At 38.9% G+C, this 13,838-nt stretch overlaps 2 protein-coding genes across 4 annotated transcripts; both read left to right on the top strand.

Moving 5' to 3' along the window:
- The first annotated feature begins 934 nt into the window (after window positions 1-934).
- Window positions 935-6,790, top strand: LOC117930739 (probable protein S-acyltransferase 7). 2 transcript variants are annotated; one of them, XM_034851412.1, is made up of 5 exons: window positions 935-1,363; window positions 2,762-2,944; window positions 4,645-4,941; window positions 5,618-5,851; window positions 5,957-6,790. In XM_034851412.1, exons 1-5 carry the CDS (start codon window positions 1,265-1,267, stop codon window positions 6,500-6,502), a joined length of 1,359 nt encoding a protein of 452 aa, XP_034707303.1. In that variant the 5' UTR covers window positions 935-1,264; the 3' UTR covers window positions 6,503-6,790. The 2 variants fall into 2 exon arrangements, with proteins under 2 accessions (XP_034707303.1, XP_034707304.1); XM_034851413.1 differs by lacking the exons at window positions 935-1,363; window positions 2,762-2,944 and adding an exon at window positions 4,349-4,522.
- Window positions 6,791-9,506: 2,716 nt separating this feature from the next.
- On the top strand, window positions 9,507-11,949 carry LOC117929586 (double-stranded RNA-binding protein 3-like). Of its 2 annotated transcripts, XM_034849912.1 has the most exons (4): window positions 9,507-9,777; window positions 10,016-10,263; window positions 10,384-10,603; window positions 10,695-11,949. In XM_034849912.1, exons 2-4 carry the CDS (start codon window positions 10,018-10,020, stop codon window positions 11,687-11,689), a joined length of 1,461 nt encoding a protein of 486 aa, XP_034705803.1. In that variant the 5' UTR covers window positions 9,507-9,777; window positions 10,016-10,017; the 3' UTR covers window positions 11,690-11,949. The 2 variants fall into 2 exon arrangements, with proteins under 2 accessions (XP_034705803.1, XP_034705802.1); XM_034849911.1 differs by lacking the exon at window positions 9,507-9,777 and having other exon boundaries at window positions 10,009-10,263.
- Window positions 11,950-13,838: the final 1,889 nt, after the last annotated feature.

Genomic DNA, 13,838 nt, shown 5'->3' on the forward strand with positions numbered 1-13,838 from the left:
CTAATCCTCCTCATATTTTAATCTAAAAAATAATAGGAGAATTATCTTTTGGGGGTAGATGGCCCCAAATTAACAAAAAATGATATGAAATAGTAATAGACAAATATACCCTTTAAGAACACATATAAAATATTTTATAAAATTAAGTTAAATAATTTTTTTTTTCAAAAATACTAAATTAAATAAAAGTAGTTTTCAAAAATATTAAATTAAATATTTTTTTTCAAAAATATTAAATTAATTTTTTTTTCAAATATATTAAATTATTTTAAAATTTTTAAAAAATATTAAATTAAATAAAAGTATTTTAAAAATATTAAATTACATAAAAGTATTTTTAAAAAATATTAAATTAAATAAAAGTATTTTTTAAAAATATTAATTTTTTTCTCAAAATCAACAAAGGGCATTTTTGGAAATACTGAAGGATGATATCCTTCAACTCAATTTCCATACTTTCATTGGGTCTTGGGCTCAATTTCAAGAGTTACGTGGACCTTTTGTTAATTTGAGAGTCCATCTACCCCAAAACATAATTCTCCCAAAAATAATTTATGTTAAAGATCGGTTAATTTAAGGACATTTATATTAAATATCCGTTGATTTAAGGGTATTTATGTTAAAAATCGGTTACGGGTTATTTTTACTATTTGGATTATTTCTTCATTTCAATAGATTAATTTTATGTTTATTATTTTTTTAAGCATGGCAAGGCTTTGATAGTATTAGTAAATAAATGAGAGTGGCATAACGGTAAATAGTTGGATGAAGAAGGGGGATTGAAAAAGGTGGAGCGGCGAGCCGGTGGGCGATCCAAGTTGGGGGGGGGGGAAGGCAAAGCGGTCACCCCACTAAAATTGGTCTGCTCAGAAAACATACCAATAACAATCCGCCACGTCGCCAAGACCACCTGTAAAGGTGCACCTCCTCATCGCACCCAGACAACCCCAGTGAGAATCTCAAATCTCTGTTTCGTGAAAAGGAAAGCGTGGACAAACCAAAACCCTTTCCCCTCCACTACCTCCTCATGGCATGTCGGCGCAAGAAAACTCGCCAATCGCTCCACCCCGCCGGCGACGCCCTGTGATCGTCGTAGGTCGCCGGCATCTCACGTTTCTAATTTAGGTCCGTGCCAGTGAAGCCTAAGCCCTAGAACAGCTATTCCGCAGTTGTTTTTCTTGTTTCATAGTTGGAATTTCATACTCGCGATCTCAAGCTGGCTGCGAGAATCAAGGGTGGGAGTAGGAGTGAGAGTGAGAGAAAGATGTATGTGGTTCCTCCTCCACAGGGGACGGATCCGGGTTCTGGATCCACAAGTGGTTCGGATTCTTTACGAACTTACCAGACCTGGAAAGGCAGCAATGTAAGCCCAGCTCCTTTGCTTTCTTTTCAAGTTTTCTCCATTTTTTATGTCCAGAAGGAGAATTTTGGTCCTTGATATTTTTTCTTATATTCTTGTGCATTTATTGCTTTTTTCTTTTTCTTTTTTTTTTCTTTTTTAAAATTTGTGCTCAAATTATGCATGGTGTTTTGTTAATTTTTATATTAGAGTCGTCTAATAGGTTCATAGTATAATGTTGTTTATTAATGTAAGTAGCTTCAAACTTTCTGGGTTTATTAATTTTAGTATTAGGAATATATAATTCGTTCAGGTCAAACTCCGGCATGTCAGTGTAAATGGTTTAAAATGATTTCTATTTTATTTTCCGAACAATATGTTTAACATTTTTAGTTAGCAAATCAAACTTTTTCTATCATTTATGAAAGTAAGTTTGCAATCAGCATGGAATCCTGAGTGTTTGGGCAATGAGGAAAAATCCTGAATTTGTAAATGCAACAAGAGTGTATCGGTTGATTTGCTTGGAAATATGCTATATTAAAGCTAGGGGTGCATTTAGGACTTGAACCTGGAACCTCTCACAAGCTCTCAACCAACCCTTTACCACTTGAGCCAGATGGGTAGCATTTTGTAAATACTCATGTAGTGTTCTGATGTTCACAATCTTAATGCCACATTATGGTTGTTTGGGTTTGGTGGACTGGCAACATGTGCCTTGTTGGGTTTTTTGAAATATTCTTCCGGAACAAGTGTTTGTGATTTAGTATTTTCTCTGTGAGGTATACTTGTGTCGCAGTTGACCATCTCATCCTTGTTAGGGTCTTCTAGTACACTAAATCTTCTCCTCATAGCTGCCCCTTTTATTTGGCGTCCTTTTCTTTGTGCATGTGTTTTTGGGGTTTGTTTTTTACCTGTTTGGAGGGTGGTGGGGATGTTACACATGGGCAAAACGTCAAAACATCTCAATTATTTCCTTCCTTCATTTCATATGGAGCTGCTAGACCCATAATTTTATTGAATTTATTAATTTCATCTTGTGATCTTACTAGCTTTGCCCATCAACCTCAACTACAAAAATATTTTGCTAATTCTATTTTCTAAGTTTTCCCACATTACGGTTTCTAGAATGTAGCTGCATTTGTAGTCTTAATGACCAAAGAGAGCATAATTATTTTTGTTAATTATGAACAACTCTGTTTCAATTAAAACAAATAAATAGCGTAAGACTTGAAAGCACGGATTTTGAATACTCAGCATGCTTTTCGAGTGAAAAGGTATGTGGGGAGTCACTTTTAGTTTACTTTTGTCTGGCATTAAAGTATCTTAGACATTTAAGGTTTGAATTCATTATGTGGAAATGATAATGAGTGTTTTTATTTCCATGCTTGGGACGTCACCGTCTGTTTCATTACTTGTCTGCAGATATTTTTTCTTCAGGGGAGGCTTATATTTGGACCCGATGTTAGATCTCTGGGGCTGACCATATTCCTTATTGTCGCCCCTGTCACGGTTTTCTGTGTCTTTGTTGCCAGAAAACTGATGGATGATTATCCTCACCACTTGGGAATATCAATAATGGTTGTTGCTGTTGTATTCACTTTTTATGTTTGAGTTCTCCTTTCCTATCTTTAGCTGTTAGAGATTTTATGTTTTTCTCTTACATTTTTTTGTTCCAATTTTGACTGGTGAAGGTAGCTTCCACAATGGCTTATTATTTAGTTTTACTAATGAAAACATATCTTGTGCATGGCTTTCTTATTGGGTATGAACAACTAACTGAGACTAGAAGTTGTCAAAAGTGTTTTAACCCATGTAAAAGGACACTGCAGCTCCACTTCAAATGTGCTATATCTGGACCTGATGTAAGATCTCTGGTGGGGAAACATTAAGTACTATCAGTTATTAATGCTGTAAAGTTCTTTTGTGAAGTAACTAAGTCTATTACAAAAGTACATATGGATGTTATTAGAATTTCAGAGGCCAAGGTGTTGGATATCCTTGTGCCAAGATGAGAGGAATTCAACTGATAAGGTGGGCATATTCAAGGAAAATCAATGGCTGCACTCATGGGTGTGAGCCATTTAAGAGAATTTCTGTAGTGACTAGATTGCTTGGAGGGGAAGAGAGATATTGTAGTGGTGGTCGTGGAATGAATTTGAAACGTTATTATTTATTCACTTTATAAAAATTGGCAACATTTAGTTCTTGTGGGTTCACTACCTAAGTGCATTCAATTTTGGTGTGGTTTGTTCAATTTACCCCTTTTTTTATTTTAGGAATTCTAAACCTTAGTTCCTTTAACTGTAGGACGGGGTTGTCCACTCTCTTGAGAGCATATTGACATCGCTTTACAAACATGGGTTTCATTTGGTTGACATTGATTGGAGATCATGATCGTGTAGTTTGTTGTATATAATATTAGTTAGCTTGTGCATGTGTGCTTGATGGGGGTTTGAGTTGGTGATTTTTTTTTTCCTGGTGAATCCCATCCAGGAAAGTGAGCTGCTCTAAGGAAGATTCTAACAATGATCATGGACAACCTGGACTCCAGGAAGTTGGATATACTCACCTGGTGCCCTTTTTTATTTTTATACTTTTAAGCAATGTCAATGACCTTTCTTCTTCAAAATGTTCATTCTCCATTTTTATTTGTCCAAGTGTTTTTACTCGATTTGGGGTGTGACAAATCGTGTCTGTATAGGTGCACATTTGGTTGATAACTAATTGAGAAGGCAATTGACATGACCAGCAATTGCTTTCTGATATCCAGTATATGGAAGAAGCTGACATTTACTTGATGGAGACAGAAACCGCAAATTACTCCGTATGATAATGTTGGAGGACAACTGGGATGCATTTGTTTGCCCACCTTTTTGGAGCATGGCAGTCCTCATATACATTGATCCCGATGTCAAAATTATAGTCAATCCATGCATCTGTGATGTTGATTTGGTCATTTTATACAATTATCAAATACTTAAAAAATTGTCAACTGTATATCTGGCATAGCAATATGGACATGAAATGCCCAGATTAACAACTAGGATGCATTGTGATTTGCCCGTTTCTTTGGATGGTAGATTGCCAAGGGAGAGGGCTGCTTACTATAAAAGAGTAGTGTGCCAAAATACTTCCCAGTTGCCATTATCCCTCAACAGTAGCACAGGCAAATTTGTCTCTAAGTTGAGCATGAATAACCTTCCCCATCCATGTTTATGAATTTTGTATGTGGACCTCTTAGAGAAATATTAATAAAATATAATATGATATCGAGTCTCAGCTGATAGAGATGTTCAATTTCTCAGGTTTTAGTTCTTCTCCTGCTAACCTCTGGAAGAGATCCTGGTATAATTCCTCGCAATGCCCACCCTCCAGAGCCTGAAGGTTATGATGGAAGTGCAGAAGGTGTTGGTGGCCAAACACCACAGTTACGTCTGCCTCGCATTAAAGAAGTAGAGGTCAATGGGGTCACTGTCAAGATCAAGTATTGTGATACCTGCATGCTTTATAGACCTCCTCGCTGCTCACACTGTTCCATATGTAATAACTGCGTCGAACGATTTGATCACCACTGCCCTTGGGTTGGGCAGTGTATTGGACTGGTAAGAGATACATTATTTTAGACCTTATGACATATTGGATGTATAGCCTATATCCAAAGAAGTAACATTTACAAAACTCAACACCATTCATGGGGTGGGTAGTGACTCATTATACCATGGATGGGGATATGATGGTTATATCTGTGCATTTATTGTTTTCATGATGGTGTGCATTAAGAAATTCCTCTTCATACTGAGGATGATAATTAACTGAAGAGTGATAATTGACCCCATCAAAAAGGAGAAAGTTGATGAAATGGGCTCAAGCTGCTGTGCTTGATGGTATGCATAAAATAGAGTGCTCTAAATTGTATCAAGGAGACTTTGGAGCAGGAAAAAAAAAAAAAAGAAATGCTTTATTTCAAGTTAGTCTAATTCTTGAATTACCTCTAGCTCCTATGTGCTTGAACCCATCTGGACATGGTTGCTAGTCTGTACTGAAAAGAAGCATGTTTTGACTTGATGAAAAATCCAAGTGTCACTAACAGATGCAGAATTTCTGGCTATTAAGTTTCTTATAGTTGACATTACCTAAAATACTTAGTGTGGAAGATTTATTACTGTTGATTTGACGAATTTTCCAGTTGTCATCTTCACCAACATGATAGGAATGATGCATGTGCTTGAATTTGTGGGCAATGCATGAATCTGAACACTTTCACAATTCTGGGTGCAGCGTAATTATCGATTTTTCTTCATGTTTGTCTTCTCGACGACTCTTCTTTGTATATATGTGTTTGGGTTCTGCTGGGTCTATATTAAGAGGATCATGGATTCAGAGGAGACAACGATTTGGAAAGCAATGATCAAGACCCCCGCCTCCATTGTGCTAATAGTTTACACCTTCATATCAGTGTGGTTTGTCGGTGGCCTAACTGCATTCCATTTATATCTGATCAGTACAAATCAGGTAACGGGCTCATCTTCCTAATGCTATGATCCTGTAGCCAAAATTTTAGGTCAAAATATTGTGCCTAACAGCAGAATTTTCCTTCTCTATTCCATTCTTTTGCAGACTACCTATGAGAATTTCAGATACCGATATGATCGACGAGCCAACCCCTACAACAAAGGAGTGGTGCAGAACTTCAAGGAGATATTTTGCACCAGCATTTCCCCATCTAAAAACAATTTCAGGGCAAAGGTACCAAAGGAACCTGGATTACCAGGTAGATCAGTGGGTGGGGGTTTTATCAGCCCAAACATGGGGAAAGCTGTGGAAGACATTGAAATGGGCAGAAAAGCAGCAGCATGGGGAGATGTGGGTGCTGGGCCAGATCATTGTGAAGGGCAAATTTACAACAACGACAGCCTGAACGTTAAGGATAATGGTGGTTTAGGTGAAATATCCCCGGATGTAAGGACTACAATAGAGGACATGGGGGAGCTAGGTGGTGGAGTACATCCCAGGCGTTCCAGTTGGGGAAGGAAAAGTGGAAGCTGGGAAATGTCACCTGAAGTTCTGGCTTTGGCAGCTAGAGTGGGAGAACCCAACCGGGTGGGTGGGAGTAGCAGTGGCAGCTTGATGTCTGGTAACCGGAATGCAGACCCAAAGCTGTGACAGATAACCAGAAATATGAAGAATTGTTAGGGAATGAATGGGTTAACTGAGGTATATCCTGGTCATTCAACTTCCACGCTATGTTCTGTGCATTATGCTTTTTAACTTTTGGGGTGGATGTGGGGGGAGTTTGATCCTTGCTTGGTGGGGTGTCCTAGAGTGTGGTTTGGGCTTCGTGTTTTTAGAAAGGAGTGGTATGTTGGTGTTATGAGAGTTTTCTATTGTCAAAATCCTGATTTTGTATCTGTACTTTGTGGAATTAGTTAGTGTCTGATTGCTCTGTCTCTCTGTCTAGATCTTCCTGGTTAGGCTACTCATGGGGCCATGGTGTTTTACCAGCTGTCGAGTGAGTTAGGGAGACCCTGGACTCCTGGTACAATTACTGACTGGACCAGGCAACCTTTGGGGTTGGGTCTAATCCTGCCCAAACCATAACCTGCCATTTCCGGTTGGAACTTAAAAAAAAAAAAATATATATGACAGGTGGCTGTTTATGATTGGGTTAGGATTGAGTAGTTTTTAAAAGAGGCAGAATGTAGTTAAGACTTTCTGCCGTCGCTGGGGACCTACTCGTTACCACTCCTAATTGAAAACAAGTTGGACAAAACAATCATACGAAGCCCCTCTGTTCTAGCCAATGTTTTCAGAACCGGACCGGTCATTGAACCGGAAAAGTTACCGGTTCACGGTTCACTGGTCGGACCGGTGGTCGAACCGGTGACGTCATAAATATATATTTTTATATATTATTAAAATTTTTTAAAAATATAATTTATAATATTATTTTTTTTATATTTTTATTAATAGATTAAATATAATTTAAAATAAAATAATTAAAATTAGATTTTTTTTTAATAATGAACCTTAACAATTTAAATTAAATATATATTATCAAATACTATCATAGTCCAAATGTAGCATGCATTGAACTCAAGGCACAGTTTTGATTTAATAAAAATTAAGATGAATTATTAATAATTAATAATTATTTATACGGAGGAATTCTCTCACCGGAGGCAAAGAAGCCCTTTTCAGTTTTCTCTGAAGGTGCCCTCCAGACGACACAATCCCTAAAAGTAAAAGGTAAAAAGCCCTACTTTCCTCTGCCACTCTCAATCCTCGCAATTACTAATCTAATCATGTTTTTGATTTTTTTTTCTTTGCAACCCCTGTTTGATTCCCAAGAAAATCCATCCCCCATTTGATTTCCGGGAAAATTCATCCTCGTTTGATTTCCGAGAAAATCCGTTCAAAACCCCCAAGGAAAACCAACAAAATTGCTATTTTTTTTGCTCCTTGTGTTTTCCGGATCTGTTCTAGGGGTCTCTTTGCTTTTATGCTAATGGATTTAAATTTCACAAACCCTAACTCCATGATTTTTGAGAAATATCGCCAAAATTTTTCGATATTTCAAACACTGCCGGCGACAATGGGAGCAGCCGCGAGGAAGGGGGGTTGAGTGGCCGGCGACGGGGCTTTGCAGCGTTTTGGGGAAGGGCTTTCCAACGCGCGGGGGCTGCTGCCAGAGGGACGACGCTCCAGTGACCGGCGAACATGGGAACAGCCGCGCGGATGCTGGGAGGAAAAAAAAGAAAAAGAAAAAAAAAGATTGATTCGGACGGTTCGGAGGGAACCGGCCGGTTCGTCCGGTTCGGCGGTCCGATCGCCGGTTCAGCCGGTTCGATTTCGGCTCAACCTCTTTACGGGCCAAATGGCTGGATCGGACCGGAATGGTGACCGGTCGACGGTCGGGTTTTTAAAACATTGGTTCTAGCCACATGGTGGAGGGATTTGGAAAAAATTCAGTAATTTTTTAAAAAAAATATATTTTGAAAATATTTAATTCTCTTTTGAAGAGAAACTTTAGTATAAAGGAGAGAATGAAAATGGGGAGTGGAATTTGGAATCCCATGCGTTTCTATTTAGATACAGAATATGAAATGAAAATATATTAGAATACATGTGATTTATTTTCTTTATTCATCCAGCAATTTGCAGTGGGGCCTATTATTCTACTCAACCCCCATGATGTACTTGTTCGATCATCAATGCCCAACTTACCTCTCCTCTTTTGAATTTCCAAAATCTCAGTGCCCAACTCACTTTTCCTTGCCACCCACCATCAGATTTGTTTATCTAATTTTTGTTTTTGAAAATAATTCATAATTAATTTTAAGAATTGTTTTTGAATACTTACCTGACTTTTTTTAAAAAAAAAATTAAATAATAAAAAAATTGTTTTCAAAATAATTTGCAAACACAATGTTTTTTGGAAATAAATTTCTAAAATATAAATGGGAATGAGGTTTTCATTTTAATGACTAAATTTGAGAATTTGAGAATTTCATAAATTTTTTTATTGTAGTATTTTACTATTTTGAAAATCATTTAAATATTAACATAAGTATTTAAATAAGAATCCTCCACCTATGCTTACGAAAGACTGAATTTTTTTGACACTTGAATTGTTTGGATCGAAGGGTCCACTGAGTGACACTTGTACAGAACCACACAATTCAAAAAAGATTTTCCAATATTTGCAGAAACGGAAATGGGCCCAAGAAGAAGTCCAGTAATTGATGAGGAGGCCCAAGGAATGCAGCAAACCTACCGTCCCGCCAAGTGGGCCACTGCACCAAGATGTGTCCACATCAACCCCGTCCATTTAGGTATTTGAGACAACAGGGGTAAAACTGTCATCATATAAGTTCCTAACTAACTTTTACCAAGGGCATAACGGGCATGCCTGGACACACGTCAGAATCCAATTGGGTGGATCAGAAGAGTCAGAGGAGAGAGATGTAACTGTCGAGTCAAAGATGTCGAAAAACCCACTGGGCTGTTTCTGCAGTTGGAAGAAAATAGAACAGCATAATGAAAAGACGAAAATACCCCTATGGATGAAAGAGAGAGGCCATTTTCCTGGAAAAGTGTGCAGTAATCGGAAAGCGTGAGTTAAAACAGAGATGGAATCCAAATTCCCGTCTCCTTTTCCTGGTGGGTAAAAAACAAACAACAAATAGAGAGGGAGAGACCGAGAGAGGTGGGAAAAGAGGAAAAACCAAAAGGTGAATAAACGCCAGAACCCAAAAGGGCTTTTAGCTTAAAGCTACACATTGACATTTTTCACTTGGTCACACACCTTCCATTTGCTTTCTTCTCCCCTTTTTGCTTCTTGGCAGAAGACAATATACTATCAGATTCAGATTGCTTTTGTCCTGAGAGACAAGGCACCCATGCCAATGTAGGAGTGAGAGAGAAAACCGGTGAAGTAGGTGAGTGGAGTTCATTTTCTTCACTGTTGCTTTAGGTTCATGTCTCCAGGCTAGTATTGCAGTTGCCAAGCCTTTTTTGGGGTTTCCAGGCGATGGGTTTTCTGTTTCTCGTCTTTATATATTTTGGGTGTTTTTCTTTTTGGTTCCAATTGATGGGATTCAAATGGGTTTTGTGTGTGTTTTTTTTTTTTTTTCCTTTTTTGTGGTTTTTGTTTTGGATGGATTTTGTTCATGGCAGACATGTTTAAGAATCAGCTGCAAGAACTTGCCCAGAGAAGCTGTTTCAACCTCCCTTCTTATGCCTGCATCAGAGAAGGACCTGATCATGCACCGAGATTCAAAGCTTCTGTTAACTTCAATGGCGAGATCTTTGAGAGCCCCAGTTACTGCACCACCTTGAGGCAGGCAGAGCATGCAGCTGCTGAAGTGGCACTCAATGTCCTCTCCACAAGGGGTCCTTCAAGGTCTTTAACTGCCAGAGTTCTTGTAAGTTTTAACACTCGATTACTTCCAGCAAATGTCTATCTCGATTGGTTAAAGAGCTTAAAGAACACCCATTTACCTTCTGTTTGTTTTTTTCTCTGTTCTTTGCTTGTGAACTGAAAGGATGAGACTGGAGTCTACAAAAACCTCCTCCAAGAAACTGCTCATAGAGCTGGCTTGAACCTTCCAGTTTACACCACGGTGAGATCAGGTCCAGGCCATGTCCCTGTTTTCACTTGTACAGTAGAGCTAGCTGGTATGAATTTTACAGGTGAGTCAGCCAAGACAAAGAAGCAAGCTGAAAAGAATGCTGCAATAGCAGCTTGGTCTGCCTTGAAAGGAGGTAAATTCTGATTTTCCCTTCTTTGGATTTTTCCTCGAATGCTGCTATGTTTGTATTTCCGCATCACCAATCAATGTGTATGTCGCTGCAGTGCCAAACTTGGGTTCATTATCCCATTTAAGTAAGGAAGCAGAGTCTCGTGAAGAACAGGTCGTGGTGGCAAGGGTTCTCTCAAATTTCAGGTCCAAAGATGAAAGCAGACCAATCAGGAGGTGGGATCAGAATCAAGCAAGAAGAAGAATGGTGAGGGGTCATGGTGGTTCTGGTTCTTCATCCACTTCTAATAACTCCCAACAGTTTCAAAAGTGGAGGCCTATGGATCTATTAATGGATTCTGTCCCAGAAGGTGGTACTGCACAAAATCAAAACTGCTTTGTAGCTCTTCTTCCTCCACCTCCACCTAGAACAGCTTCAAAGATCTTACCACCAATTTCACCCAGAGACACTCTATCTCTCTACCCATCAACCAGGCCTATCCCAGTACAAGCCATCGGCAGGTCACAAGTTAAAATGCCAGAGGTACCAACTCTGTTGGAAGAGCATCAAAGGGATGAGGAAGAATGGCTTGATGGGAAATCAAATCTCATCAGAAAGCCCACCGAAAAAGAGTGTCCCAGCAATGCAAATGCGAGCAGTGTCTATGGGGCAAACTCCATCTACCGGCCATTTCCCTTTCCGAATGCTGGGAAGCTCAACACTTCACTGCCTGATAGCCCTCATCAACCACATGAGCAAACCCATATCAAGAATAATCCTTTTGGGAATCCAACACCATCAGCAATGAAGGGTTCCGCAGGTATTCACATTCCCAGGACCATGGGCACCGGAGGGTTCCAACCACACAGGATTGCCCCAGCAGTTCAAATCAGGTCAGTGATCCCAGTCTGTGCAGCACCACCTCCTCCAATGAGACTCCCACCATCAAACCATCCAACAAGGAATGAAGCTTCTCCATCAGCCTTGAGTGCTTCTTCAATCCCCGCACATACAGGAGCAGAGGCCTCATCAGCAGCCGGCTTAAAGTTCAACAAGCCAGAGCTATACTCCACTCAACTCAGTTCTGAGTTCAACAAGCTACAGTTGTGAAGTAAAAAAGGGGCAAAAAAAAAAAAAGGAAAAAAGGAAAAAAAAAAGAAAAGAAGTATCCAATATATATCATAAAAATCTAATTTCCATCTATAATTAGCATTTTATGCTAGTTTACCTCATGGTTGTTCCCTAAAACTAGTGCCTTTTGGCCTTAGAAAACCATGATTTTGTCTCATGGGTCTTGGAAAAGTGGGTTCTGCTTTCTACGGTGAAATTTTGTTAAAGATGATAAATTTTTAGAATATTTGTTCACCTTTCACATGTGATTACTGACTGCAAGAGAGAGAGAGAGAGAGAGAAGAGCATTAATTGAAATCTGGGGTAGTGGGTTGCAGAGATAAGTGAGGAAGAGAAAAAGGAGGGTTGGGCAGATGGGGTAGCAATGAAGGTGGTCTGGAGGGCGAACAGACAAATGCAGCGATAAACGCATGCCATTAAGTTATCGTCAGACAAATTAATGGGTCTTGTCTTCACCATTAATGCCTCCCTCTCTCCCACACAGAAGAAAAGAGAGTCCATGTTCCTTTGTTTTTCTTCCTCTCCTTTTTTCTTCTTTATCATCTCTTTGTTTATTTATTTATTTTGTCATTCAATGGTGTCTGTGAAATGCGAAGAAGATTATAATGACTGGTCAGGGGAGAGAGTCAGAAATATGTTAAAGCTGGAAATTTTCAAATACTATGAAGGTAGAAGTAGCCGTTACGACAGGGGCATATTGGGTATTCCATGCCCAGAAATGAGGGTAATAAGGTCAAAATGAGATTCTGTCGTCCATGTGTCAACGTGTGTAAGAGCTATGGCCATTCGGAACAGGGTTGACTTCTAGTGAATCATCAGATATAGAAAAAGACTTGGTTGTCCCTATTAACTATAGGAGCTAAAAGGTGAGGAATAAGCAGAGAGAGAGAGAGAGGTAGAGAGAGATAAGATAGGGTAGGTCTGTAGGTGTTCTGGGTATGGGAGAGTTGGACAGCTCTCTGATTTCCATGGCTCTTTAGTAGATTTGATATTGATGTAGATGGAGGCATGGAGCACATGCAATTGACCCAGATTTGAATAGAATCCCAAAAACCAAAAACCAAACCCACTTGGCTCTATGAGAAGAGGTGGTGGTGTGTTTTAGTATGAGAGTGTATCTTCATTCTCCAGTGGGTAAATAAGGGGGGTCACCTTTAATCTTGCGGAATTAATACTTGGGCAAAATGCTGTCCCTCCACTCTGCCCAATGTGCCCATTACCATTTATTGTTTTCCCCATTTGAAATTATGAAACTAGACAACTCTTAAATTATTTATATACAAAATATATCTTTTGAGGGTTTGAATCATGTCATGGGGTAGGTGGTTAACACTTAACACTTAACAGGCAGCTGGGTTTTTCATCACTTGAAAGTTGAAACTATGGAAAATCTGGAATGCAGAAAATTCACTCATTTCTATTGTTATCATTATTGTTGTTATTATTTCTTTTCTTTTTTACCTTTGACTCTGTTGTTTCTTATATATACAGAAGCTACAAGCCTACAACATCAAATTTTCAGATTTTAATATCATGAATATCTTAATTTAAGAGAATATCTTATCAGGAGCAGACTTGCAGCAACCCTACATCAAAATTTTGGTAGGGGACGTGGTCCAGAAGCCTGAAACAGACTGCTTGGAATTCAATCCTAAGGCAACCAATCCAACCCCAACCTATAGCAAGACCACTTTTAGTTTCTTTTCTCAAGCATTTGTAGTCAAGTAATGAACTGTTTAGCAGACTCTACGATACTCTCTTACAAGTACACCTGAGAGATCTTGAATCCACTGTTTGTCTCTTTGGAGGTGTAGGAAAAAGAATTAAAACAATCCCATAATCAACTAGTCAAATTGTGATGAAGTTGTTTGCTGATGGGATAGTTAAGTGTGTGGCTTTGCCTTCTAACAGTTAGATTCTGTGAAGCTACATGGTACAAAGGAGATCCGTTCAGTAAAATCAGGAGGTGTACTCTTAATGCAAAAGTTTAAGACATCTGGGTATGATCCCTCGTGCAAATATGCCAGCCAGAACATGGACTTCAGCTACTCAGAACATAAAATTTCACAACCTGATTAATCAGCTGGATAAAAATGAGCCCAGAGAAATGTAGATGCCAAAGCAGGAA

Source organism: Vitis riparia, chromosome 14 (genome assembly GCF_004353265.1).
Source record: "Vitis riparia cultivar Riparia Gloire de Montpellier isolate 1030 chromosome 14, EGFV_Vit.rip_1.0, whole genome shotgun sequence".
Taxonomy (NCBI): Eukaryota; Viridiplantae; Streptophyta; class Magnoliopsida; order Vitales; family Vitaceae; genus Vitis; species Vitis riparia.